This window comes from Plasmopara halstedii, assembly GCF_900000015.1.
Source record: "Plasmopara halstedii genome assembly, contig: Scaffold_3109, whole genome shotgun sequence".
Taxonomy (NCBI): Eukaryota; Oomycota; class Peronosporomycetes; order Peronosporales; family Peronosporaceae; genus Plasmopara; species Plasmopara halstedii.
In genome coordinates this window covers 737,304-765,121 of record NW_020190012.1, presented here as the reverse complement: position 1 = coordinate 765,121, position 27,818 = coordinate 737,304, and the positions used below count along the sequence as shown (strand labels likewise).

At 44.2% G+C, this 27,818-nt stretch overlaps 9 protein-coding genes across 9 annotated transcripts; 6 read left to right on the top strand and 3 right to left on the bottom strand.

The window, feature by feature from the left end:
• Positions 1–956: 956 nt before the first annotated feature.
• Positions 957–1,676, top strand: PHALS_07479 (rna polymerase ii mediator complex subunit 10; the record flags this gene model as incomplete). The annotated part of the gene is made up of 1 exon (XM_024720950.1): positions 957–1,676. One exon carries the CDS (start codon positions 957–959, stop codon positions 1,674–1,676), a length of 720 nt encoding a protein of 239 aa, XP_024586098.1.
• A 509-nt stretch (positions 1,677–2,185) lies between these two features.
• Positions 2,186–2,874, top strand: PHALS_07478 (rab-like protein 5-like; the record flags this gene model as incomplete). The annotated part of the gene is made up of 4 exons (XM_024720949.1): positions 2,186–2,239; positions 2,293–2,429; positions 2,488–2,586; positions 2,643–2,874. The coding sequence occupies 4 exons, from the start codon at positions 2,186–2,188 to the stop codon at positions 2,872–2,874; spliced, it is 522 nt and encodes a 173-aa protein (XP_024586097.1).
• A 5,420-nt stretch (positions 2,875–8,294) lies between these two features.
• Positions 8,295–8,541, bottom strand: PHALS_07477 (uncharacterized protein; the record flags this gene model as incomplete). Its single annotated transcript, XM_024720948.1, has 2 exons — positions 8,295–8,398; positions 8,478–8,541. 2 exons carry the CDS (start codon positions 8,539–8,541, stop codon positions 8,295–8,297), a joined length of 168 nt encoding a protein of 55 aa, XP_024586096.1.
• A 675-nt stretch (positions 8,542–9,216) lies between these two features.
• Positions 9,217–9,591, top strand: PHALS_07476 (Chromo domain-like; the record flags this gene model as incomplete). The annotated part of the gene is made up of 1 exon (XM_024720947.1): positions 9,217–9,591. The coding sequence occupies one exon, from the start codon at positions 9,217–9,219 to the stop codon at positions 9,589–9,591; it is 375 nt and encodes a 124-aa protein (XP_024586095.1).
• Positions 9,592–10,710: 1,119 nt separating this feature from the next.
• On the top strand, positions 10,711–11,893 carry PHALS_07475 (nucleoside diphosphate kinase 7; the record flags this gene model as incomplete). The annotated part of the gene is made up of 2 exons (XM_024720946.1): positions 10,711–10,772; positions 10,840–11,893. 2 exons carry the CDS (start codon positions 10,711–10,713, stop codon positions 11,891–11,893), a joined length of 1,116 nt encoding a protein of 371 aa, XP_024586094.1.
• Positions 11,894–11,992: 99 nt separating this feature from the next.
• On the bottom strand, positions 11,993–12,421 carry PHALS_07474 (thioredoxin-like protein 4a; the record flags this gene model as incomplete). The annotated part of the gene is made up of 1 exon (XM_024720944.1): positions 11,993–12,421. The coding sequence occupies one exon, from the start codon at positions 12,419–12,421 to the stop codon at positions 11,993–11,995; it is 429 nt and encodes a 142-aa protein (XP_024586093.1).
• Positions 12,422–12,929: 508 nt separating this feature from the next.
• On the top strand, positions 12,930–18,302 carry PHALS_07473 (nucleoside diphosphate; the record flags this gene model as incomplete). Its single annotated transcript, XM_024720943.1, has 5 exons — positions 12,930–16,083; positions 16,144–16,209; positions 16,336–16,618; positions 16,714–16,748; positions 16,804–18,302. 5 exons carry the CDS (start codon positions 12,930–12,932, stop codon positions 18,300–18,302), a joined length of 5,037 nt encoding a protein of 1,678 aa, XP_024586092.1.
• Positions 18,303–18,932: 630 nt separating this feature from the next.
• Positions 18,933–19,856, bottom strand: PHALS_07472 (hypothetical protein L915_13027; the record flags this gene model as incomplete). Its single annotated transcript, XM_024720942.1, has 1 exon — positions 18,933–19,856. The coding sequence occupies one exon, from the start codon at positions 19,854–19,856 to the stop codon at positions 18,933–18,935; it is 924 nt and encodes a 307-aa protein (XP_024586091.1).
• A 510-nt stretch (positions 19,857–20,366) lies between these two features.
• PHALS_15229 (uncharacterized protein) lies at positions 20,367–21,457 on the top strand. Its single transcript, XM_036407260.1, has one exon. The coding sequence runs from the start codon at positions 21,124–21,126 to the stop codon at positions 21,424–21,426; it is 303 nt and encodes a 100-aa protein (XP_036263500.1). The 5' UTR covers positions 20,367–21,123; the 3' UTR covers positions 21,427–21,457.
• The last annotated feature ends 6,361 nt before the right edge of the window (positions 21,458–27,818 follow it).

Sequence of the window (27,818 nt, the reverse complement as noted above, 5' to 3'; positions counted from 1 at the left end):
AGTGGCTTCTTGTTATGGTGTAGCCACACCATTGTGTGATTACACCAAATTGTGTAATTCACACCTATGTACGGTCACACCATCTGGTGTATCCCGCCCTTTCATACAAGGGTACCTGTAACCCCGTTACAATCAGGGTACTCACTACTCACAACCGCAATTTATAGAGGTTGCCCTAGTGATTGCGGCTTTGTACCGCCCTATCCGCCGAACAACGGGCGGCCGTGAAATGAAATTCACTTTCTTTTGTCTGCGCAAGGGTATTCGTGGATACCCAAACTTGTGATCATGTCGCCGTCCGGTTAGACATCAACTATATTCGATTGTTTATTTATTTATGGATATATGGAATGTGTGACTGATACTGCTTCAGTTGTGTTTTACAAGGAACATGATCTTAGAGATGCTTAAAGACTGACCAGCTTCTGTTAACAGACTCGTGTGGAGATCAGTTGGGCTATAATGTCTGTCCTTGATGATGACGAAGTGGCGCACTTGTGGTAGCTGTACGAGGCCCGTTACTTCAAGGGTATCATCGAATTTGACACCCGCTGGGTCGCACATATGGAAATATAAAAGCTACCAAATCAATAGCAAGTAAACGTCAATCGCACTTTAGGTCAGAACAAATGACTTTGCTTATACAGATATCACTCGACTTGTCAGTAAATGCATGTTCATGGTTGTAATCGTTCGCGGCGACAGCTCTCATGATGTCCTCTCTCGATTGCATCATGTCCTTGTTGAGTGTGGTTGTACATAAGTTTCATATATTAAACTTTCGATTAGAATGAGATATTTTTAACCAGAAATAACTGATATAAAATACGATATAATTTATTTTGCATCTGATGTTAGGACTGAAATTAATAAGAAATTACTGAAATATGATGCTGATTAAAGCTTAATTTTTGCGCTAAGCTAACCATGAAATAGCAATTAGAACATCACGTAGCATGGATGCGATCAAGACCCTCGACGAAGACGACCTGGATATCGAGCCGGATCAATTCTTAGCGGACTTACCCGATACAGGCCGCGTTGAGGAAGCATCTACCGCCATTCCTTCATCCATTTTGCAGCCTACTCCATCCATATCGTCCGCCGGAGAGCCACAGGAACGACGAGCGCAAGTGGGAGCCAGTCCGTACTTGGCTCCATTCACGCCCAGTGGATCACCGCCTCGACCTAAAACTCCTTCTACCGCTAGCGGACGCTCAGTAAACAGCAGTAGTCGTGCTGCAAAGCCACAGATCGTCCCAGTAAGTCGAAGTGTCGGAGCTGGAGCCTTCGGAGCAAGCTCGTTACTACCAAAAGACGATGTCGTAAAGCATTTGCCACCTAAATTAGTGGAGACGCTGGCGGACATCATCAGAACGTTAGATCAATTAGCGGATGGCGTTGCAGATTTTCGTCCAGAGCAATTAGGATTTCTAAGTGATAAGGCTCAACGTTACGTGGAGCTTTTACAACAAGCGGACAAAGCGGCGGTCGATTATAGCGCTGATATTCCATTGGAAGTGCTGAAAATGATTGAAAAAGGAATGAATCCCGAGCTTTTTACAAAATCTCAATTGGATAAATGCCAAGAAGAGAGCACTCAAGCAGCGGGTCGAGTTGAGACATTTGAGCTGTTAAAAGGTGCATTGCAGAGCGGATTGAACGAGCTCAAGTAATTCAAATGTAATATAGTAGCTTCAGTATAAGCCTGCTTGCAGTCACTTCAAATTCGATTATCACGGCTGCAAGTCACAGAATATGACGGTAACTTTTCTCTGCTTCGCATCAGCTTTCATCTTAGCGTTTGCAATGTCAGAAATCAGTGTTGCATCTGATACCTTTCATCTTTCAATACTCGAAATTGCGGTTCCTTTAGCGTTGTAGTGAGCTTGTGACTCGTAAACACATCGTTTCTTCATCGTGCTGTCATATTACACCTAATATATAAATATTTTGGTTTCTCATACTGAAATGATACAAAAAATGGGTAAAGCATGCTTATCGATAGTAATATAGCCGTTTAGACTACTATTTGCTTTGAATATTTAGCTTTTATGCCTCGTGTCTGACGTAATGCTGTTATTTTGCATAAAATAGTACTATGGATTATGTGTTTATGCAGATTGGTTTATGTACAGCGTAACTAAACCAGATAACTTGCTAACCGTCGCGGTGTGTTATTGTCATGGCACCACTCAAGATCCTCATTGTTGGGCCTACTAAAGCTGGCAAGTCTACAGTACGTATGTAATTTAATCGAGTTGACACAACATTCACTTTATTCATGATCAGATTGCCAACTTTCTTGCGGAACAATCTGATCGGCTTGGAGGACAGGAACGTTACCGACCAACAATTGGCGTTCGAATCCTTGAGCTTGAAAAGGGCAGAGCAAATGTGGAGCTTTGGGACGTATCAGGAGATCAAAGGTTAAATTGCAAGTACATAATAGATTTCCATCTAGCTTCTTTACTGATCTTCTTGTAGTTATGAAGCGGGTTGGCCAGCAGTGATCAAAGAAACGGACGGCGTTATTCTCGTTTACGATCCGGAATCGCATGTTCATGAAAGTGAGGCCATGCTGTGGTATGTTTGGCTTTATCATTATACCTGGAGTAGCTTTTAGCTGACAACATTAATAGGTATGAGTGGTTTATGCAGAATGCTGGTCTGGACAGCTCTCAATGCCTTGTTCTTGAGCATTCTACAGGTAGCAATACTAGTGCGATCCCTTTATCAGCTAAATCGCGTCTTCCAAGCCACTTGCGGGTGGTTGCAACGACATTTGATACACCAAACGTTTTAAAAAGCGAATTCGAGCAACTCGTTATTGCTGCTCTCGAACGCCAACAACGTATGAGTAAACGCAAATGACCGAGTGACGATCGTTCTGGTCCAACAAAACTCCCTGGCTGTCATAGCAGTAATTACGTGATCGATTTGTGGTCATATTCTTAAGGTAACCTATTAGTTCTCTCGTTTTTTTTTAATTCTGGGTAATGGGTATCAATCTTGTATTCCTACCAACACATTTTAAAAGACTGGTTATGCAGTCTGAACATGTTTGTCAGACGCAAGTGATAAGTTCAATTTTAAATAGTTTAATTAGCTATGAAATGGTATAGTTCTATCTCTTAAGAACCTGTCAGGAACATGGCGGTCATAGCGCAGATACAAAATTACCTTAGAACGGTCTCGAAACTGTTTCTTGCAAACAAGATAGAACATTCTAGCCTTACATAGCGCTTATGCCGGCCAAACTCGTTGTATAGGTCATACATATATATACAGATAAAACAATAAATTCCCATGACAACTTCATATCGAAACATTTCACTCAGCAGTCGCGCAAGATTCAAACGGGAATGGCTAGCTCGGCGGTAGGCAATTGAATAACGTCGCATTTGCTATTACCCCAGTCTGACAAAATTTGCCTTGGTAAGGGTATATCATCGTCACCCTAATATACGATATTCAAGACTAAAATAGAATGGTCAGTCAAGGTGGAAATCTGGGCAATTGGCCCGAAGAGCTTAAAGGCATCAAGTCAAAAATAGAGTCGCAAGAATTGTGATCGTGCGTCCCGAGCCTTAACAAATTTATGACCATCGTATTGATTAGAATGCGGTACGATTGTCCGATTCACATCTACACTTTGCGTTATTGTGAATATTGAATATTATATTGTACAGAAGTATTCGCATAAAATTGATCATGTAAGCCTGTGCTGACCAGGAAAACACTATTCAATTATTTGAATTAACTCTGAGAATTGGTACTCTTGAAATAACAGAACAAACTAACAGTGACAATTTATTCCTGAAAGACGCTCATAAAACCAATGAAATCCGAGAGTGAGAGCTTAGGAAAAGGTACCTGAGCACTGTGTGGTAAAATGCAAATAGTTCCAGGCCCTAAGTTCGCAAAACTGTTTGTTACCTCTAAGCCTGCTAAACCTTCCAGATTGTTCTTAGTGAATTTTGACAATCCACTACGCTGGATTCCTGATTTGCTTTCCGATCAGTGAATGCCACATTGCCGCCCATTCTTGATCGTTGTAATTTTTCCTGCGTTACTTCTGAGATAGAACAACATATGAAAGCAGCGCGCACGAGCGTATCGATACCAAAAAGTTATCTACCGATTAGCGACTGCTAGTCGAGACGCTCCCTTGATACACAGCCACTTGACTTGATCGTTACTTGTGCATAGCTTCAAAGCTTTCTACTGATTGTGCTCGTACAGACTGTGTCAAGTTGTCTGCGAGCATGTTTATAGATAAGACATATCAAGCACGATTTTACGCTTTCTCGTGAGCAAACTGGTGGTGAATATCGTTATGTTTGGTGCACTTGTGAGACTCGGGATTCTTGGTCAGCACGATAGCACTTTGATCATCTTCAAAAGTCTTGTCAGCTTCATCTTCATTAGCTCTTCTAGCTTGCATATAAACGCGTTAAGCCATTCAGCCTCTTGCGTAGCTTCTGATCGCACCAAATATTCAGCTTTTGTAGATGGCGGGGCTACGGCTATCTGCTTGAACTGGTCTACCCGTCCACCGTTCATCGCAAAGGCGAGCCGCTTATGCGTCTTCTTGATGTAATGCTACCCAATTGGCAAATGAGTAGCCTTAAAGTCTGCTACTTAAACTCAAATGCCGTGAGTTATTGTGCCTTGCAAGCATCTGAAGACTCGATTAAGCTCTTGTCAGTGCGTCGGACACGAGTTTGCCGCAAACTGACTTGATACTCCCTGCTGCTGCGAGGTCCGGACTTGTGCATAACATGAGTTACATGAGACAGCGGACAACCCTAAGATAAAACAGTCTCGTGCGTGCTAGAATACGTACCCGATTATGCTTTTCAAAGAGTCCGGGGATCAGGTGAAGAAACTCCATCTTTCATACGAAAATGTAGCCAGTGCATTATCAAAGCTGTAATAATAGATAATCGACTCGATCAGTACTTCATCGCAATAGAATTCGTCAAATTTTAAGTAGTGTAAACTCCTGGGCGCTTTAATCACATTTCTTGATGCAGCAAGCTTACTTCTGATAAAGATTGCTTTGAATCAGAAGCAAAAAGTGCGAGCAAGAAGTTGACCGTGACTTAAATTGAGGGTCCTTTTCACATTCGGGACCTCGGTAGGCAATCTGTTACTTACTTCACCTGTGTCTCTCGGGCAAAATTGCATGTTCAAAAAATGGGCAGAAAATGAATGGATTTTATACAGATACTGAAATCATAGGAACTGCAACCGAAAGCATTTTGGTCGAGCAAACATTTTGCACGCTAACCAGTCGCAGCATCCATTGCACATGGCCTTGGTCAGCTTCAGATCGGGATCTTACGGGTCCAATCGCTGTCTCTCATCATGTCTAGAATGTCGCACGGGAACTTGGTGTGACGCATCTTCACTGTCCCACTTGTTGCATTTGGCCCGATTTGTCCATTTTTGGCATCTCAAATCGGCTACTGAGCGCTTGTTTAGCCTCATGGAGTAATATGGCGCAACTGTGGACAAAAATCAAATCATCGAAGTAAAAAGGGACAAAATTATGTCTTGACTCTTACGTTCGATCTAGACGCAGTGATCTGACTCGCGCTTCTTGAAGTCCACTCCGATCTTGAATCCATCGACTGTCTTGTTTCACATACGAGGCGATTGTTTCAGCCCGTATAGCATATTTTCGAACTTGCATACAGAATTTTGGTTATCCTTATCTCCAAATCCTTCTGACTGTCATGTTATGTTTTCTTCAACTTGTCAATTAATGAGGCTGTTTCTACATCCATCTGGTAAGCGATAAGCTGGTACTTGGCCGCCGAAATTAGCAGAATTCTATTTGACGTAAAGTTACAAACGCAAACGTCTCCATAAGTTTATGAGAACCGCTTGATCACAAGACGCGCCTTCTATCGCTAATTTTGCCATCTTGATACTTCTTGACTAGAAATACACCTCCTGTTATCGCAACCTCAATTACGTGGTACGAGCGTCCATTCTAAACGATTCGACCTTGTCAGACGGTTTGATCACGTCTGAACGATAGGAACACGAATCGGCATGACTCTTGCGCTTAAAGTTGAGTAACTTAAGCTCCTTATGGCATATCTAGCTCATCGCCAACGAGCTGATCATTGTCGTGAGCTCCGCCGGAAGTGATAAAAGATACGGGAGACATAACGCATGCGGGGGAGGGCTAAGCAGAGTGATTGCCATTTTCTCGGTAAGGGGCTAGACCGTTTTTCGCCCGGTCGAAGGAGAGATGTCTAATCTGGATTTGGAGAGCTGCAACGACCGCTTTCGTCGGAATCATCGCCATCCTCACCGGGACGGGCTTCTATAGAGTCGGTTGAGAAGACAGTGCCTTTCCTGCGGGCGGGTCAAACTTTTTGTTTAAGTTGACGGGAGGTGGATCCTGGCTTGAGCAGGTATGGTAAAGTACAGAGAGTGGAGCAAGCCTTCAGAGGCAGTGATTGCTCGAGAGAATTGTGGCACACGTGGGCCGCTCGCTGTTCGAGAGGTGGATCCTGGCTAAAGAGCAGGTACGGTAAAGTGAAGAGAGTGGAGCAAGCCTTCAAGGGCAGTGATTGCTAGAGAGATTTGTGGTACACATGGACCGCTCTCTGTTCGTCAAATAACATAGATATGTTCAGAATACGTGCTTGTGAGGCATATACATTGTATTTGTAAGAGGACGAAAAGCTCCTCGGTGCAAAGTTAAGAACATCAAACCAGTGTAAGCTTTCGTTATAGTCTATTGCATGAAAAAGTGTAAGATTTGCCAAGCTGTCTAAGAGTAGAAAAGCTTTCAATGACTAACTCCTCAGGGTGACTCGATGATAGCATTTCCCTGTACTAGTCCCTTCGATCCGCTGGATGATAAAATAACAGAAAGTTGCTGTGCTGCAATGATTACCGCCAGTTTGAGAGGACTCCACGCCGCATGGTGTCAAGACCGCGCGAAGTCCAGCCGAGATAGACACTCGTTAATAGAGTTTAAAGAAGCTCTACGACACAATTTTGAGCCTGTAGGTTATCAAGAACGCTTGAGAGATCATCTTTTTGCGTTAAAGCAAGCAGCAAAAATCGCCAATCACCGAAACGCAGGAGCTGTATGACTTGGTTGGTGCGTCACCAAAGCGTTGTGTACATACGACATGATATTGAAGGAAGATGATCATGAGAGATCAGACTGTGTCTGGATATCACACTAACGCACCCATAGTTGTTTCAAATTTTCCTGAATAATTTTTAAACGCTTGAACATCGCGGTATTTTTTCGATCTCAACATGAAGTCTGACGCAAAACCTCAACACCGACCGCTATGCAGGTTTTATAAGTTTGAGAAGAATTGCTTTACAAATTCCGAAACAAAAGGCTGGATTCAGTTGTCGACATGAGATTTGTATCTGGCGTTCCACCGATAGAAAGACTCTGGTCGAAAATTGCCATCAAGACATGAATGACTCTGCACTGCAACCGCACACACGCCGACTCGATGGGTTATGAATTACTGCCATGTAAATTCCCAGACTAAAAAGCCTAAGACTCATTGATGACTTCTTCCATCGAAATTAGGACAAATGATCTTTTCTGTCTTAGCGTCTCAATATTATCAATTGCTCGTTGTTTTAAGTGCAAATGTACATTGCTTCTCGAACTCATCGCGAAGTCTACGAAAGTTGTAGCGCCAAGGAACAGCTGGATTTTGTCAGGACATTTGCGATGTGTATTTGACAAAATTACACCTTGTTGTCATGCATATAAATGATATTTGCATCCTTCCGTCAATGAAGGAGGCCATTCAAGACATATGGCCGAAGTTTGTGGACACTTTAGGCAGCGAGCAGGTGTACGCTCGCCCGTTCAAGTAGGATCCACTTGGCCATACAGCTCCTGCATTTTGATCTTCAAGTTGACAATACGAAAGTAACAGCAATCAAGAAGTGGCCAGAGCCAATCGTTCGCAGATATTTGCTCAGCCCTCTTGAATGCTTGAATATTATCGCAACTATATTGCCAGTTGTGCAAACATTGTAATACCACAAAGTGAAAGCATCATCCCCGTGTAATTGGAGTGCTAAATGACGCAGGGCCTTTCTATCAATCAAATCCACACTACAACAAGCGCCTGCGCCTCGTTTTGCGAAATGTCTGGTCGAGTCCGTAGAGTTTTGACTTCGCAGTTGAACTACAGGAATGAAGACAAGCCAATTGCATCGTTATCAAACAAGATTGTGCCTTATGAACTTAATTGGCCAGCGCATGAATAAAACATTATTCGCGATCAAGTCGGCGTTTTCAAACTGGCGTCATTTTCCACACATATCACGTTATGATTGTTGCAACCAGCCACAACTCTACTTGCAAGTAGTTTATGCAGACGTCTATCTAAACCCCTCTCGAAGATCAGCTTCGGTGACTTTTCGTACCAATTAAAGATAAACTTTGCTTCATTTCGATACCGCACCACCCCCACATTGCTGCTCGTCCAAGTATCCGTGGAGCTTAATCGAGTGCTTTTTAATGTTCATACTTTCACAATGAAGATGTCAAGTTGTACGTTTTGACGTGCGAGACGTGATCTACTGTAGGACAAGTAATTTGAAAGCGCATTAAAATTGGTTGCGACCTAGCACCAATGAATGCTGGCATGCAACTCTCATAGATTGGGACAGAGGTCTTCCGGTATCTCGTGGATTCGATGCAATCTAAACAGACGTGACAATTGTTCAAATGCAACAAGTACATTACGACTCATTCTACCGCCGTTATTCTAGACACTGTAAGGTTGTTTTTCACGAAGACATCCGCCATCAAGGTCTTCCTGCTGTAATCGATAGCGATCAAAGCTCCGCGTTTACTAAAAGTTTCTGAAAGTCATTGATAACCAGCATGGGAAGAAAGCAATCTATGATTACCTTGAGTCTTGTATTGATTACAAGCGGTGCAACTCCAGTTGATGCTTAAACAGGTTCTTTATGCACATACTCGATAGCTGCAAAATGATCAGCCTAATCTTCACCAATGTACAAAACTCGGTATCGTCAAGAGTCTTCAGCGCTCGATTTTGTCGATCTGTTGCCCCATCTTGAGATCCACCTGCGTTGCGAAATCATGTAATTGATAACGTGTCCCTGAAGGACGAATTGGCTGCCAACTTTGCGGGAAAAGGACAGAAGTTTGAACCTTGCCATTGACAATTATAAATGGTCAGACCCGCCAAAAAGAACGTTTTGACAGGTAGCGATCGAATTTCATCATGTAGATTCTGTCATGTTGGCGACATTTTTATGTACTTTATATGGATCGGTTGGGCCAAGGCTACTGCACGTCCAATACCAAAAGCTGTGACTACAACGCTGGTGGTGACTTGTATATCTCAAAGACAGTTCGACGGCAAGCGACAATATCTTGTCAAGTGGCATGGCTATCCAAAAGCAAATAAACGTGAAAGCCAGAGAGAAATATCAAGCACGTATTCCACTTCAGGCATTTACTCGCGAATACAGCGGGATTTCGCGACGCTCTTCTCCTCTCTTCTCTTTGGGGGGGATATAGCAGATCTTTTATTTAAAGAGTGAGGGAGCCGCGGCAGTAATCTAACAGATGTATTGCTACTTTGCCGTAAGGGTACGTCTCGATAAAAGTATTAATATGCATACGAAAACGTAAACAAGAACAAACACCAAAATCTAAACCAGAACAAGAGCAAAAACCAGAGTAAGAGCAAGAAATCAAATGAAACATACTTGTCTACTGAATGGTCACTACAATAATTCAGCATAGTGTTTTGCACAGGATAACTCTATTTGTAACTAGTGATTGTGTCTTCTTATTGCCGGACGCCTCGGACTCTTTAAAAGTCAACCGGAAACCCAGTCATGGTAGAGGGCTTTCGATTTCGCTCGTGGTCGAAGCGTACGAGCCTAGCCTATGTGAATTTGGTAACGCGAGCTCTTCGAGACGAAGCTTCCCCCGGGCAAAGTGCATGACAACCCCCGTTCCAATATGTTCAGTAGTTAATGACAAATCAAGAAACTCAAGACGTGAAGAAGCCATTTTCATTTTGTTAAACAAGGACCAACCTGATTCGAATTGTAGTGTTGCAAAAATTAGTCGATGACATGGTTTAGCGAACATTCTTAAGTGTAGGAGAACATTTTTTTAGTGAAATGCTGTAGAAAATTGGTATCGAAGTACGCAACAATTTGTTGAGCTCATAAATCAAAGGTCGTCATATCGAGACCAACAAGTGCTATCAGTATCCGTCACGTTCGATACACAGGTTTGTTGCCGCGATATCTTTTCGCTGCCATGAACATCTGTCTCTGGTACGACAGTCCGTCATATGAAAGCGCTAATACGGTGCTTGGTTATCATTCCCTCCAACAAATGACAAACAGCAGATCAAAGAAATCAATCATTGATAACGAATAAAATATAACGCGTAAGTAGCGTAGCAGATTTGAAGATATGCAAATCTGTATCAGTCGTATAGTAATATCGTCGTGATGAGTTAGCGTGCAAATTTCCGTCCTCACAGCCTATGTCTGGATTAGCTAATAATGAGTCAGGATGACGTCAATTCGGCATTATTACCTATTTGCATTTTGTACAGTCATGATTTATCTAGATATTTGAACTACCTTTTCGAAATCTCCCAAATCGCAGAGGTTCAGCTATTTGTATATCGGAACTGCATGCAGGCGATCCGTGAGACGATTTACTCGTTCAAAGCGCGTTGGTTTGACACGCACGCTCAGTGTGTGATCCGGTTCATTTGTAGTATCAAGTAGTTGTTACTGACGCTTGTCGAATTGTTGCTGTAGACTAAATCGCCACTACAACGTGCGGTACTTTGTGGACACGCATAACGTTGAGATTTTTGACACCAAGACCAGTCGCCTCTTTCTCAAAAAGAGCGAATGTCCACCCACGCTTTCGGCTAAAGACTTTTTCTTAGGAGCTAAAGTTCTTATCTATGGCCGCCATTTCGAGCTACAAGACTATCTGGATCCCTTCACCGCCGAAAAGCTTGGACGACAGCAGCAAAAGTCCGTTCTTGTAATCAAAAAGCGCATGGTGGATCATATTGGGGCTATTTTACAATTCTTGTCGCACCAAAAGTTTGCGTTTTCTGCGATTAAAATGATGCGAGTAGATCGATCTCAAGCGGAGAAATTGTTCGAGCTGCACCGCGGCACTGACGACTTTGAAAACCGAGTCGACCAATTAACTAGTGCTCCCGTTGTTGCAATGGAGATTGTACAAGAAAATTGTCTAGAAGTACTTAAGCAGGTTGTGACTAATTTGAGTTCGCGTTTTGATGCGCAACCTGGAGAGTTGCAGTGTGCTGCATCCGTTCTGGAAGCTAACCAGCTGCGCACATTTTACTTTGAAACACTACATGCTTCTACTGCGACATTTGAGAATTGTACATGCTGCGTCGTACTTCCACATGTGATAAAAGAAGGATTAGTGGGTGATGTGGTCTCTGCGATCCAGCGTGATAGCGGCGTTCGGATTACGGCGATGGAGCTTTTTCGTCTCGATCGGATCAATGCTGCAGAATTTCTTGAGGTCTACGAAGGTGTTGTACCGCACTTCAATGAATCTGTTGATCATTACACTACTGGACCATGCTTAGCTATGGAATTAGTGGGTCAACACACTTCCGACGTCGTAGCGCAATTTCGTGTCAGTGCCGGTCCCTGGGACGTCGAGATGGCGAAAGAACTTAAACCGCAGACAATTCGCGCCAAATTTGGCATTGATCGTGTTCGAAATGCCATACACTGTACTGATCTTCCTGAGGATGGCATTTTGGAATGTCAATACTTTTTCGACATTTTATCACGGCGCCAAGTGCGTAGTAATAACTAAGAGTCATTTGCAAGATCAGGAGATTCATATAACGGGTAAGATGTTTCAAGAACTGAAATCACCAGGTGAAATTCTTCTTTTGCTCACAGGGAAGTCGTTTTAGTATCTATACTTGGTAGAATAATCTTTCGGTGAGATTACAAGTCCTCGACCTTTGCGCGCACCACGGTAGACAGTCTCGATGATGTCGATCATTTCCTCTTTGTTATTGAAAGCCCAATTTATTTTATTATTGTTGCCCGTGCCTAAGTCAATCATAATGTGCTTGTTGCGAAAAAAAAACATCACAGTGCACGGATCGTAAAGTTCGTACATCGTGTTGAAATCCGGCACTTCGGTAATATCAACAACGTAAATGGCAGCATAGTTCTTGACGTCCTCAGCAATACCACAGAGCACTTCATCCATCTGCATACACGTCGAATCATGATCGTGTCCAAAGCGAATCACTACAACGCGGTCACCTTCATTTAATATGGCTTGATCGACGGCCCAGCCACTTTCAAGATGCGGGAGTAAATACGACATTTTAGCTTGAAAACCGTCAGTTACAAGAGGAATTACCGCATTACTGTGACTACAAGAAATCAGGTTGGCGTTAATTACCCTTATAACTTCGTATGGCATCACGTTTTATTCCAACATTATAGTTATAAGTATAGGAAATAATCTGTGATACTCGATACCTTGATGTGGAGGTGATGGCAAGCTTGCTGAACCATCACTCTAAGTCCGCACTTGGGCGTGCGGTCTCACTTAAGGATCCACCGCACGTGCCCTCTCGTGTATGTCTGTTGTCGCTATAATCTCACTCTTTGCCGCACAACGACTGCTCTTCTCTCAAATGCTTCGGCTCTTTATAGTCTCTCTTGTTGCGTTCGTTGTCGCACCTAAAGTTCAATCTATCACTGCAATGCCCATGAACGATCTTAGGCCGCACTGCGCCGATTTTCGACAGCACTGCTCATGGAACTCGAGCACATCTTCCTGTACTTTTATAGAGTCGGTCTCATTCGTTTGCGGTCCAAGAGAAGCTATGGATCTGCCTGTACCAATGCCCGCCACAGGTTCGCTCGAGAACGAAGCGGTAATGTCTAAATCATCATTTCCAGGGGATTCTGATGGACAAGACGTGAAGCTTCCAGCTGTTCCGGGATTTACCTGCCATTGGGATGTGGCGGGTGATCTCCACTTTGCTCCTGGTGTGACAGTCGCATTAGAAGGTGATGATTGTTTGCTGCACATTGGGTCAGGTCAAATGGTCCTGTTGGGCACTCAAGCGACATTAATGGCTTCGTCACTCAGCATTGTGGCGTCATTTGTGCATCTCGAGGTGCAAGCAAAGATCTCAGCATCTTATAGCGGTGCATTTCGTGATGGCCAGGGACTCTTTACTGGGACGGACATCTTTGGTGCTAGTCATGGCGGAGGTGGCGGTCAGCGACTAATTGCAAATGATACGATGCTAACAGAGCAAACGACTCGAGGATTCTTTGATGTTCGAGGGCGTACAGTGGATGTGGAGCTTGTTGAAGATAAGGAAGCACTGTTGAAGCAGAGCAGTGCCGGGTGGCAATTAGCCGAGTTATGGGCAAAAGAGAGAGCCTTAATGACAGATCCAGAAAAGCTGACGTCGTCGTCGGAAGAGTCAGAGGACATGAGTGCAATAATTGCGCCGTTCTTACTTGGGAGTGGCAGTCGTGCTGTCATCACTGGAGATAATTCGAGCATACACAATGTCACGGTTGACGGAGGTGGTCGAATTCAAATTAAAGCATCGAAAGATGTCGTTGTGATGGAAAGCGCTGCGATTCAAGCTAACGGTGCCTCCGCAATCGACGGAGTGAGCGGGGGCTCAGGGGGTTCGATAGTAATTTTTGCGAACGCCTTATCTGTGAGCGGAAGAGTCCAGGCGAAGGGAGGTGACGCTTTTTGCACCGACAAAGCTATCGAACGAGGCATTACGCATTGTTATCCGGCTGGTGGCGGCGGGCGTGTACAGATCACATATATGTCTAGTCAGCTCGATACAAATGCTGTCGATACGACTGGAGGCACGCTAAATACAAACTTGGTGAAGGAATTGCTGGCAAACAAGAATCGCTTTCGCCACGTACAGGTGTCAGCATTGGCTGGTGCAGCGGGTACGTACTACCAGGTAGTCCAACATTCGGACGGTGTGCATGAAGCTCAGCTTTTTATTAGTAATGACATGCAGCGGCTGTGGCCGACTCGTGTTTACAGGGACGATGATGGACCTCTGGAAATACAGGATATGGATACGGTTGTTGGTGGTGCTGTGACGAGCTTAGACGTTGGACATAGTGAGGCAGAACACATTGATGCAGTCACGATTACAGACGGTGCGGTCGTCGCAACGGGATGTCTGAAATTAGCAGAAGGAGACCTGAGGGTGCTCAATGGTTCTCTTCTATTGGATTCATTACTTGTCGGCTTACCCCACCAGTTACCAGATTCAATAAGCATAAATAGCGATGACAAACCGCCTCTTCTGCAAATTCGTGCGCGAGACATGATTGTATCTAGCGAAGCAAAACTTATGATGCCGACTAGCGCCTTGCAAATCTCGGCCCGAACTGTATCAATGGATACAACCGCTACACTTGAGTTTACATGGAGTACTCAGATTGTTACAAGCCAGAATATTCACCTTGATGCCAACATTTCCAGTATTTCCGATCCAATTGTTGCTGCACCTACCTCAGCAACCATCACTCAGCTGTTTAACACTAAAATGCTGGTCTTGCTTAGTGACGGCGACATTTTTCTTGGTGGTGTTATTGCGGTTGGTGCGTTATCAGTTTCGTCGGACTTTTCCATTACAATTAATGGCCATGTTGAAGCAATAAATTATCCGAGCATTAAGTCAATTTTTCGTACTTGCAAAGAGCAAGAGGAGCTCAATTTGTACTATACAAATGTTGCGGCGGAAAAATCTGGCAGTAACTCTGGGAACGAAACAACGATACCAAGCATACCAACTGCTTTGCCGAGCAAAAGTAATTACACTATCATTTTCAATGCGCGAAAATCAATTTATTTGGGAGAGGCGGAAGAAAAACGACAGCAATTGGGAAATCAGCTGCAGCAAGATGACGGAATGGCTCTACCGCCACTTGGTTATGTTAGTGGCGGTGCTGTCCTAATGTGTGCAATTGACTCTATCGAGATATCAAGTGGTTCGATTGTGTCAGCAGACGGCACTGGAGAGCTGGCGAATCAAGGCCCTGGCATGGGGATGTGCGTAAACTCCATTGGCGGAGGTGCTGGATATGGTGGTCGTGGGGCTGATTCAAGTGTTGTTACAAGTTTTGGCAACTACGCCTCAGGTGGGCTGCCTTATGGTACGCGATCTGGTTTAGGTATGCTAGGCTCCGGTGGTGGTTGTGTGGACGGTGGAAATGGTGGTGGTCTTGTTATGCTTGGTGCCTCAGGCCTTGTTCTTAATGGTGAAATCCGTTGTAATGGTGATGGTGGAGCAAACGGTGCAGGAGGAGGCTCAGGAGGTTTTTTGGGGCTATCTGTCGCACAATATTTACGTGGACACGGACACATTAGCGCTGTTGGCGGTGGTTCTGAATGCACCGATAGTTCAGCAAGTTTATTTAGCAAACCAATTTGGAAAGAACCAAAAATTCTTTCAGGAGAGGCTCAATATGATGCCGCTGATGAGCAGACAGAAGCTCAACTACCGAGCTTAAAAACTGTTCCTCGGCTTTGCGGCGGGGGTGGCGGTGGTGGACGCTTACAGCTCACAGGGTGTGAATTAAGCACTTTTGATCGATGCACAAGGGAGTTTGATGGGAATTATACTGTAGCAGGAGGTGCTACCTCGTACCGCTTAAGCAGTGATGATGCTTCCGAGTTGCCTTTGCCAACACCTGCGTCCGCTGATTCTGACACATCCATCGTTCCTGCTGGTGCGAGTGGATCTTTCTTTGGCTTCCCTTGCCCTCCAGGATCTGGTGGTCTCTTTTGCCGCTTGTGTTCCGTGGGCAAATACAAATCAGAAAGCAATAGCGCGGAATGTGTTGTATGTACAAACGCACCAGCTAACGCGCATTACGTTGGCAAGGGCTCTACAAGTGCGCGCTGTGATTGGGCGTGTGACCCTGGCTACTCGGGATACTATTGTGTATCGCCTATTCAACAGTTGCTTGACGCATGCGGTGGAGAATTTGGGTTTGCTCTTGTGTTGATGAGCATCGTAACATTCTTTATCTTAATAGGATACGCCTGTCGAAATCGCAAGGAGCCATCATATACACGGATGTACAATAGCAGAGGAGCAAAAGGTGAGCGTCAACACTTGCTCTCTTCCGCTGTGGCAAATTCTCAGCGTAGTTTATTTGCATCGCTTTTTCGCTGCTTTTACTGGCCTCGTGTCGTCTATCCAAAACTCATGGAGCGGGATTTGCCAGAACACATGGCAAGGCTTTATCTAGCGGGATATAATGACCCAGATTCTCCGCTAAAACTCCGTACAACAGTTCCGCCGAATTTGAAGAAGGTTCTGTACGATGTTGAATTTAAAAATTTAGCCGATCGTATCAACCGTGTATTGGCATGGCAACGCGGTCCTTGCTCTAGCTGGGGAAAGATTGTGTACTTTTTAGTGGCAGCATTACTGTATCCTTTTGCATCCGAGGTAAAGTTGTTTCGGAGACATATTCGTGTTAACGAGCTCAAGCGAATCGTAGCGAGGTATAATCATGCCTGCATGAAGGGTCCTCGAGCACGTGGTTTGCTCAATGCTGTCAAGCTTGGGTATTGCGCTGACTACTCGTTGGTGTACCTAGAATTGTTGTACAAAGAAAGCTCTCAGTCTGTCTGCGTTCCGACGACTAAAATTGGTAAGCCATCACTTCCTTTAGTACTATTATTCGCAGGTTGTGGAACGTATTTCTCGCCGTTTTACTTGGATCCAAACGATTTGCTTGTTCGCTCGATTCCACAATGCCCCGAGCTGACAGCATTTATCGATGAACCGTGGATTGAATTCGTTGCTGAGCTGAATGAGTTATTACGCGTCGTGCAACGAGAAAAAGGCTCCCTTGTACAGTCACTCACTCCTGTAGCCGTGTATCTTGAGAAGCAGCGTGTTCGGTCGTCCTTGGGAAGCAATATGGGCAAACTTGGTGGGCTTCGCATCTATTTGGGTCGGTTTTATGTCCAGGACGAGTTCAACATGGGTGAGGAGTTCAAACTTGGTCTTTTTTTAACTACGGCCAACGACTCACTTGACAACGTCAGCAGTCAAAATAATTTCCAGCAATCTCACTCGCAGTTCCAGCCTTCCTCAAGTCGATACAGCTATGGCAGCAATCACTCGAAGGAATTAAATAATTTTAACGTAAATGACGTTTACGGTTATGGACGTGGAGACTCTCTGGAATACCCGGGTCCCCGCCGTGACGACGGTACTATTGAAAATGGTGCCATGCTCAATGACATGGGCGGATGGGGAAGTGCACTGAGTAACCCTAGTTCGTCTTCTCGTGGAAAGGGTCGTAGTGCAAATGAAAGTGCCAACGAAGCCTCTCCCAACCCGGTGAGCAGTATTCGAGAAGAGGCGCTGCGTATTCGATCTTCTAGTTCACACGGAGATGCTTTAGTAGGCAATAGTACCTCTGGGCGCGGTGAAAACTCAGATGATGTTCTAATGCTTACGGGTTCTGGAACGACGAAGGGTAAACAACCAAGTAAAGCAGTCCACCGTACGTTTTATGAAGGATGGCTTGGCCCTGTAGATGCATCACTTCCTATACCTGGAGTGCTGATTTGCGCCGACGAGCTACAAGAGCGCCTTGCAGATCGGACTCCTCGTCAGATCTTCATTTCATTTCTTCGCATGCATCTGTTACCTCGCAATGTGCCACGCAGCAGTTCACTCAATCTGTCGTGGATGCTCAGCATTTCGCTTTTGACATTATTGATGGTTGATTTGGCTATTACATTTGCCATCTTGGTAAATCTTAAGTGCGTCACTGAAGGTGAAGTCGATCATGACTGCAGTGCTTCGATCATGGTGCCGGTGCTGCTTGTGCCACCACTTGCGCTCGTCCTGTCTCCCATTGTGGGCATCATTTCACTGGCTCTGTTCTCGTCAACATTCACACGTCGATTTTCGGTGTGGAATGCGCTTTCTATGATTAGTGTAGGAATTGCTATTCTAGCATGCATTACGCAGTCAAGTCGACTTGTGGCTCCATGGTTTGCTGGTCCTCTCCCTTTGCTACCAGTAATTGGCATGGGGGTCAAGGCTGGCCAAGCATATCTCGTCGAGCGATACATTGCGTTTCAAGAGACTCAACGCCGACGTCGCGGCTGGCGTGGCATTATGAAGCGCCGGCTCTCAGACGCCAGTATTCCTACAGAGTCCCCGTAGTAATTACGCTCAGCTGGTTTAAATGTTTATCTGCTCTTCACATGTAGGTTTCGCGTAATATTACCGCCACCAAATAGAGACAGCCAAGGCTTTGCATGCTTGAACTGAAACAATATTTTATACGACACAATTGCGAAGTGCAGAATATGGTGTGATTAGATGATTTAATGTAGGGAAAATAAAATAATCTACCAGATAAACAGAAAAATGAAGATAATCATTGCATGGGCCACTTCCACAAGATCGTTATATCTTGCCCATTCTTACACGGTTGTTGATATCACAAATATGTATACATACGTATATATAGAACAGTGATACACATGGTATTTTTTTATTTTTCAAATATCTAGGATACTGTTCGTACTTTTCTGTTTATCTGGTAGATTTTTATATTTCCATTTAATATAATACAATTTATAAAGATGCACTCGCAATGCTTACGACTTATTTATGCAAAGGATTACATTCGGAGCAATCGAAGCCTCATGTTTCTATCATCAACGCTACTATTCAAAAACAGCGATCTGTATCACTCTGATTCCTCTAGTCACATCCTGTTAGTCTATAGAATTTTTAAGGTGCCGCGACAAGCAAGAAAGAGAGATGTTTTTTAAAGAAATATTGTTCTTACATCTCATGCTCATGTGGGTGCTGAACCTGTACTAAAAGAGTATACATTCCTGCTCCAATTACTCCACCAACGAGAGGACCAACAATAGGAATCCAAAAGTAGTAGTTTCTAGCCGTCCATACTTTTGAGCCGTATCCAACCAAGTACGTAAAAAAACGAGGTCCAACGTCTCGAGCAGGATTCATTGCGTAACCCGTATTCATACCAAAACTCATTCCAAGAGCCATGATCATAAGAGCAAATGCGAACGGCGTACCCACTGTACCGGGAGAACGATTATGCTGATCTGTGATTGCATAAATACACAACAGCAGCATCCCTGTCGCCAAGACTTCTGTATAAAATGCCGTATAATTACTGATGTCGTCATTCGGATACGTGGCGAAATTCCCTTGTGTTCTATCCAAATTTGGGTCCACTTTTTGAATTCTTTGGTAATCAAGCAGGTAAATCGCTGCTGCACCCGTGAACGCCCCCAAAAACTGCGATAAACAATACCCTGGCATCTTCCACCACGCTAGACGGCCATACACACAATGCGCAAGGGTGACAGACGGATTTAAATGCGCACCACTGACCCCTTCAGAGCAATAGACTGCCATAAGAACACCAATACCCCATGCCATGTTAATGCTGAGCCATGTGCCATTGGTTTCTTCGGACAAACTCACTTGGTTGTTGACACCCATTCCAAAACAAATCATGACAAAGGTGCCTAAAAGTTCCGCAAGACACTCGCGAACGTGTACCTTGTTGGTGACAAACCACGGCTTATGTTGCTCTTCATCGCTTAAGAGTGGACTTCGATTTGTGTGGTGCAATGAACGCTCGCAGCGGTCAATAAACTTGCGCGCCGAGAATGAAAAGTGGCTAAATGCCCGGTTGAGTGGTGTGGCATATTCGCTGGGATCTGTATGCATTTAAACTTGCGTCGAGTTAGGAGGGGACACTCTGTCAATCTTTGGAGTTTTTGATATCTGCTGAACTAGAACTATCATCTATCTCGCTGCATAAAAACACTCGCTTACATTCCTGTTTTTTGACTGGCCTGAAAAGCTTGGAGGTCCATAGCGATATAGAAATGCATTCATTTGATGTTGAGATCTAGCACCTCAGTGATAGACGTTTGCTGACGCATTACTCATTTACAGCTGACCTACTCTCTCACATTCCAGCTTTACTTTAAGAATTAGTTCTCAATCATGTGTCTTCACACAGAAATGAGGAATTGTCAGATAATGTTATTTTTTACTTTCGAGCCACGCTCGATTATACAATAAGCGCGGCATTCTTGTCTGCGCAAATGCGCTTCTCTTTGATATAGATGGCAGAAGCATGCGCACTAATAGCAAAAAGTCGTTTTGGTAAGAAATATCTCTCAAGGCCTACGTCAGTCTGTTGATGTCACGTCATGCAAGTGGTCCACTCATAGAAAAATTATCTGCAAGGTTTTACAGTACTATCGATTCCATTTCACCATAAAAGTGTGATCTCTTCAGCCACGTTTTTGCTTCATAGTTTAAACAGATCGTTTGTGGCGCTCAGGCAGTGCATTCCTGTGCACATTCTGTAAGCTTAAAAACGATCATGGCAAAAAAAAAATTTCATCCTAATCAACGTGCTTATTCAACAATAGCCAGCCATACCATTGACCACTAAGATCAAGCTTGAAGCTAAGGCATCAAAAGTCAGAAGTCTGCCAGAGGTGCTGCTCCTAACATACGCTGGTGCAAGCGCTAAGGATGTCCTGGCGATCCCTAACATCGATGGATGTACGTACCACTTCGTAAAGTTCATTAATCTTCACTTAAGCTTGTCGGTTGACGAACGATATAGTGGAAGACGCAACTTTTTTTAGGAAACTACACCGCCCCATCAGGTTTGACACTGAGCTCGAACCATGTCACATAATGAAATTGTGCGACCTACGGGTTGTGGTCGTGCTATAGCTGCAACCATTTGAATCAGGGAGCACAGAAGCGCGCGCAAAATTACTTGAGCGCACTATAATCAAGGCGCCTTATCCACTCGCGAATATAAACTTGTTTTTGCCACCGAGGAAGGGTCGAATGAGGAGATGGATGCACACAGCTCCCACCTTAAGATCGTTAATGGCTCAAATAGGCAGAAGGTGGCTGTATCAGCTTTTTTTTTGCAGATATCGATGACTTGTCTTTACTATAGAGGATGGCAAATCCAAAGCACGAAAGTCTTCTCGTTATGATCGCGTTAAAGCTAAGTCTACCTCGAACGACTCTGTCATCTTACGAACGCCACCTCATTAAAATGCTTGGAGTAAAGTTGAAGTTTCTCAGTGCTTTACTTTCACCGCACAAGATTTCAATTGAAAAATTTTCAGAGCCTTCAAAAGAAAACGAAGACAGGGGTGAGCCATATTCGGTTTGGAAGAATCTTGCGTATGCTCCAGAACAACATGTCATAGGCTCAGGTCGAGACCTTGAGTCCCACTACATACATTTATATCCTTAAAGATTGAAGATGTTCAGTTGATCAAATCCATGATCCGCGCGACCTTTGTATGAGTTTTATCAAAGTAAGTTTACTTCAAGCTCGAAATTTGGTGACTCCTTTCAACACCGTAGCCTGTACTATGGCTACAAATCTACGTACTACTCATATAGGATGCATTGCCTCGTCCACAGAATGCGACCGTTTCAATCAGTCATTGTGGATCTTATGTGACCCGGCACGTCCACTTCACGAAAAGGCACCTTAAACAAATCATTCATTCAATATGAAAAATAAAGTCCTTAAGGAGAGCCAGTGGTGTTCTCTCCCACTTCATCAGACAAAACACACTGCCTGGCTCTTTCGTGAATCTTCACAGAAAAAGTTTCAAAACCGTGCTCACCTCCTCGAAATTCTTCTAAGTGTCAAACCGCCCCAAGGGATGAACAGCTTTTGAGCTCTTTTCAGACGATGCAGCAGCCCTACGCCAAATATCGACTGAGCTACATACTCTTAAGGAATTCCACTCGTCGAGATGCATTGTCTATTACATTTTAACGAGGGAGAGGCCCGTGCTCGGATCGGTCGACGCACTGCGACCGTATACCAAACGATCTTAGAGCAACTTTGACGATTTCCGTCTTTACTGGGAGTCTTTTTGCGCATCCAGATTTCGCTCATACGTTTTGTATGAAGGCTACGAGGAACCATGACTCTCGAGCCAAAATATTGGCCTCTGGATACTAGGGGCATAACTCATGACTCAACAACCGACTTTGGTGTCTCGATCATAGCAATTGATATATGAGCTCCGTTTAAAATGTGCATATGTGACCCCAAAGTGACGCAATCCAAGCTTCCAAGCTTTCCACGAAGACTGGATAGTTCGCGTTGCCATGGAAGCCGAACGAGCGACTCTAGTAATTTTTTTAAGGCGACTCGTGCCCAGGTTACCGTCAATTTTCGCGAGTATTTTCCTTTGCCAGGTTAACGCGGCGCATACAGCGTAGCTATACGGACAGATTGCCCGGTAGACAATAGATCGAGTTTTTACATTTTGACAGCAAGCAACGAAGTGTAAGTAAGGCGCTAATTATCGTTGCCAACTCAACATAGGTAACTTTACAACTACATTGACGATTTTTTAAATAGAAAATGCTTAGAGAAATGTAAGCACGACAAACCCTCTGACGGCGAATGATGCTAATTCAGGTTCTCTTGGAAACGTTGAGATGTCCTTCCATTTACAATTTTGGGCATCGACCTAAGTGGAAACTTTCTGCGCATATGTTGCAAAAGAAACGATTATCTGTCCTAGCAGACTGCTCAATGTCGGCGAGCTTTGTATTAGCCTTCGGCTTGCCAGAGGCAATTAGTGGTTATAGTTATATGGTGATGGTGTATCTTGCATCTGTCTCACGAAAATTTAAACACACGGGAGGATTTTGAATAAAAAAGTGTATTCTCGTGGTAAAAGTCGATCATGAGTATAAACGAAAAGTCACTGTTATCGGCCCGTTTGCGGTCCTTTGCCGTGTGGCACGCTTAAGTGTCTAGAACCAGCGGCTACCTCACCAAATGATAAGTTCTGTAAAATTTATCCCTATGAGATTTACAAGCTTTTCCATGGCTATCTGGCCAAGAGCAAGGTATGGCTCTCCTTAGTTGAATTTAGTCTCCTTCGACTGAGTATTTCATGCACTACTGTTTGAAGGAGCCAACGATAGGAGCCAACGATAGGAGCCAGTATCCTACTATATCGAATTTATCCAGCTCCCAGAATCTATTCACTCACCAGAAATTCTGCATATGGCATATGCAAGGCTGTCCACAAGATTACATGATAGAATTTCCGGCAAGTACTCGGAAAATCATGAAAGCTTGCTTCGTTGCTAGGATATCCTTGTCATGGATCGAACTGTTTGCCTTTAGCTGTCTAGACTAAAACGACATCACTCGCCAATCCTCTTTGGATAGCAATGACACGCAGCCGGTGGAATGTCTTGAAGCAACACACTAAAAGCCAAACGCACTTGCTACCGTAACATAATATTCACTGCTAAGAACATATCGCCTCGGAATCTTGCGAAACAAGGTGTTCCACGCCGTATGTTAACTTTTGGCAGTCGAATCTGCTACTATCTAAATGTCAGATCCAGTGCACAGCATATTGCGCCTTTGTAAAATTCAATACAACGTATCACGTTTGTGTAGGTTTAGTGGACTGATCAGCTTGCTTTAAGCATCATTATGTCACTCTTTCACCGGAAGACGGCAACGACAGCGGGGGTCGATTCCGCACCTTACCTACAATTGCCTTCTTGGTGAATAGGCTAAATATCACCCGGCATTACTCGTAAAGTAAAGACCTGAGAAAGTACTTGGAAAGAACTGAGACAATAGACCGAATCTAAGTGCTACAATTGCAATCGAAACATCAAATTCCTTACAAGTATCAAAAGCACAAAACGCGTCCACGCTGCTTACGATATCCGCCCGGAAGAGACATCTTTTCCAAGTCAACGGCCTTCAGCTTGGCTAGGAACTCGTAAACTGCCACTTATCCTAAAGAAAAGAAGAAATCCTCTCAGCGTCCTGATATGGGCTTACCAAAGTTATTCTACGACCTCTTTCTTACGAGCAAATCGGACACGAAGAGCTCTGTCGCAGACGAAAAAACGTATCTAGTATCCCGGTAGCTGAGCTTCACTCTCCTTCAAGGAAGCAACGCGGGTCTGAGCAGATGACGGTAATTTGAGCTGGGCAGCGTGATGACAAAGCTAAAAGAGCGAGATGATACGTCAGCCTCGGATGCAAGTCGTGGCTCTCATAGAGAGTCAACGTGCCGCCGCAACTGAGGGGGCTCACTCTGGCTATCTGTGAGATCGCGGATGTCCACAGCAACTGCTTCATAAACAGGACGGCTCATGTTTGCGTTGAACGAATGGTGGTGGGTGTACCAGATCTTGTACTAGTACCTGGTGAAGAGATACTTTCAGAACTTGTAGTGGTTTAAGGTATCACTTTGGCATGAGTTTCCTAGTGTGGAGGCTGCACAGTACTTTGCATACCTTTGATCCTTTCATTTTTTGGTAAATCTGGAATGACACCGGTCACGGCGCAGTTTAAACTATTTGGAAACGGTTGAAGTTATACTGGAGGAACCCCAGATCGAGAGCGCTTACAATTGTATCTTGGAGAAGAGAGGGGCTGAAACACCAGAAACTTGAGATGGTGGGCTCTCACTATGATTCCGCATTGAGCTTTACATGTTGCAAAGTCAAGCATAAACTTCTCTGGGCGAATGTTTAGTCTTGCAAACGCGTGAGGCGGCGTGTTTTGCTCATCCAGTGCGCAAATTGGGTACTGTATTAATCGACGCTCTGGTAAGCATCTAGTAATCAAGTAACATTCCTCATGAAGGGTCAGGATTTCCACCGTGGGTATCAAAACTCTTTTGGTTGGAATAGGGTATGGAGTTTGACACTCGTACTGCAAAAGGCTCAGCACAGTGAGAGCCTCTTACTTGGAAATGTGTGGGCTGTATCTACGCCGGCTGAAAGTGGACGCGCTTGGTTAAGACTCGGGGAGCTGCTGGAACCGCTTCATCGAAGCCAAAATCGGCATCTTTACCAAGAAACTTATTCAGCGAGTCGGTCGCGAAGAAAGTGCTTTGACAGGGCTCATTAATCGTTTCATTTGGTGCATGGGAGCGGACTCTCGGTGGTAGTATGTTCAGAAAAACATTGCGCGGTAACGTTCAGAGAATATGGTGGGTTCTCATGCACAGTTGTTGCTTGTAGAGCGGTCAACTTTGTGCAATATTATTAAAAATCAGAATTAGTGTGGATTTCAGAATGGTCTATATTTTTAACAGGAAGGAGTCGAGCGGGTCAAGCACTGAACCCTTCCCGGATATAGCATAAAATATAATACGGTACAATTGTACTTAAGTCACATTCACGGTGAGATTGTGAATTACGGTAAGATTGTGAATAATAATAATGGCTGGAATATCGGTAAATAGATGAAGAAGATAAAACTTCCAAAGTGGAATATCAGAGGTACAGGAAATTCGCTAACCGTACGTCGCAAAAGAAAAGAATTTTGTTATGAATGAAAGAGAGTAAAATTGTCTAATTTTAGATCCAGCCCTGATATAATTATTTCTGAATGTATTACCAGAATTGTATGATGTAGCGAGATCGCAGATTAATGTTATACGCAGCCGAGACTTATTTAAAGGTAGGTTCATTGCATTCAATACGGCTTCTGCTCCATGTAGCTCTGGATTGGTGTATTCCTGTCGTCGATATTTCTGCGCGTGCCGCTCAATCTCATTTTTAACAATTTGTGACTTTGTTACGAAGTGTAACCAGGCTGATATCGGCAAATTGATTTTATTAACTGCACTCACTCACAAGTTTAAATCACGTTGCGGCACCCGAGGATTTACATGTAAGTAGGTTAAGTCTACACATAGTTGTGAGCCGCAAATCTAATGAGTGGAAGCAACTGAGATCTCTCTGCTCAAGCACCTTGCAGGATGCTTACCACAGCAAGACTCATGCGTTTCGTCTGGCCGACTATTAAAGATGATCGGCGCTTGACATTTTCAACATGGTGCTGAACACTTTAAATATTTTTTGCCAGAATTCGCTGTAAAGCGCAGGTCTGTGTCCGATTCAATTGCAGCCGGCGAGACTTATTGGCAAGCAACTTTATCGAGAACTGTAAGGCTAATCTCCAGTTCAAATTATCGCTAACAGCCGAGATGAGCTATCTTGCTTGGACGTTCGACAGAAAACACAACATCAGTTTAAATTGATGCACCTTATGGAAGAGCAAAAAACCAATCCATACTTTTGCCCTGCGAGCACTACGCCAGAACCGGCAACTAGCAAAAGGTGCTGCAGCATGCGAAGATATCAAAATTCGTTGAAGCAATTCAAGCACGCGCTCATATGTGCCTGGCCTTATATGTATGTTGGTCTAATGAAACGTGAATTATTGATGAGCAGTATGTCTTTAACTTTCGAGGTGGCTACACAAAGGAGGAACACGTGCCATGTCAGTATTTTGGGCCTGAGCACTCATCATATAGGCGCCAACGCACGCTGAGCTTATATGGTTAGTGCTGAGGTACGACAAGATTCGGGATAAGGTATAGCGGCTCAACATATCCCGTGCTTGTAACGACTATGCATGAATAAATTGTCGAAACATATTTGTGCATAGCCGCAATGTGGCCTGACCAGATAAATCATCAAGCCATCAAGCGTCGCTGATGTATCAGACAGTCCTATAGCATACTCAGCCCCTTTCAGAGCATCGCGCTTGACGTACTCACCGTAGTAGAGTGATGTCGCTACGTCTAACAACAGTTTTCAAGTCATGCCAAGTTGGTCGAGGGTATTGATTTAAGCACGGCCGGCCATGCTGGTTTGCATTACACTTTATCTTGAAATTTGCGCATGCGTGTCCACACTTAGCTAAATATAAACATGTATGCCCCGTGTGTCGTTCTGGCCCAGAAAGGCGACGATGAGTGTGGGAGATTGGTTCCTCTCACCAAACCTGCGTTGGGCTTTGCTCGGAAGAAAACGTCAGTGATGTCACCCAATTCGCTTGGTATGAGTCATACGCTACACTTCAATTTTTGGCTCACTTTCCTTCCCAAAATAACACGTTTTTTATTTGTCGCCACGTCCTTTATTATCCCTTCAACAAGCGATCAAATAAACCCCTAGAATTTCTAAGGACAACCGTGAACTCCTCGCACTCGGTTCTCTAGGAGTATCTTTAATGACGACTTATCCATGAAGGATGACTAGCTCATCTTCCTCCCTCCGATACCAACCGTGCCATTTCGGTGACCTCACCGTCTTGCAAATCCTTCCACTTAGTTTCGAGCGGTAACGATTCCAACTCTATAGTTTAATTTCTGTCTAAAATATCTTGATTTCTTAAGATACTTTAACGAAGATAGTCAGGGGAGACTTACAACCCCATAGATTACCCCGGGTAATCCATCCGCGAGTGGGGAAATTTCCACCACTTAATCGTGGTGCTTCACTGCTCAGATCGGTGGGCCAATCACAAGGTGGTGTATTACCCCACCGTGACAGAAATGAACTATAATATTATCTTTGGAGCGTGGCCTTTCTACTTGCGCCTTGTAGTCGCCATTCATTCTACGGCTCTGGTAAAAGGATTGTGGTGTATAGCCGCAAGTCGGACGTGGTGCTCACAATATATCATGGCTAGACGATAAGGAACTGCTGTCAGCCGTTGTCTAGCTATAAATACACTTTGAGAATCACAACACACTATTGCCCGACGTGTCTCAACTGAGACACACTGCAAAGACCATGATACACAATCGCCATTTTTCTACTGGTTCTAAGACCTCG

Excerpts from the sequence above, each read along its gene's own strand:
- PHALS_15229 (XM_036407260.1), top strand. The coding sequence starts at position 21,124 with ATGGCAAATCCAAAGCACGAAAGTCTTCTCGTTATGATCGCGTTAAAG.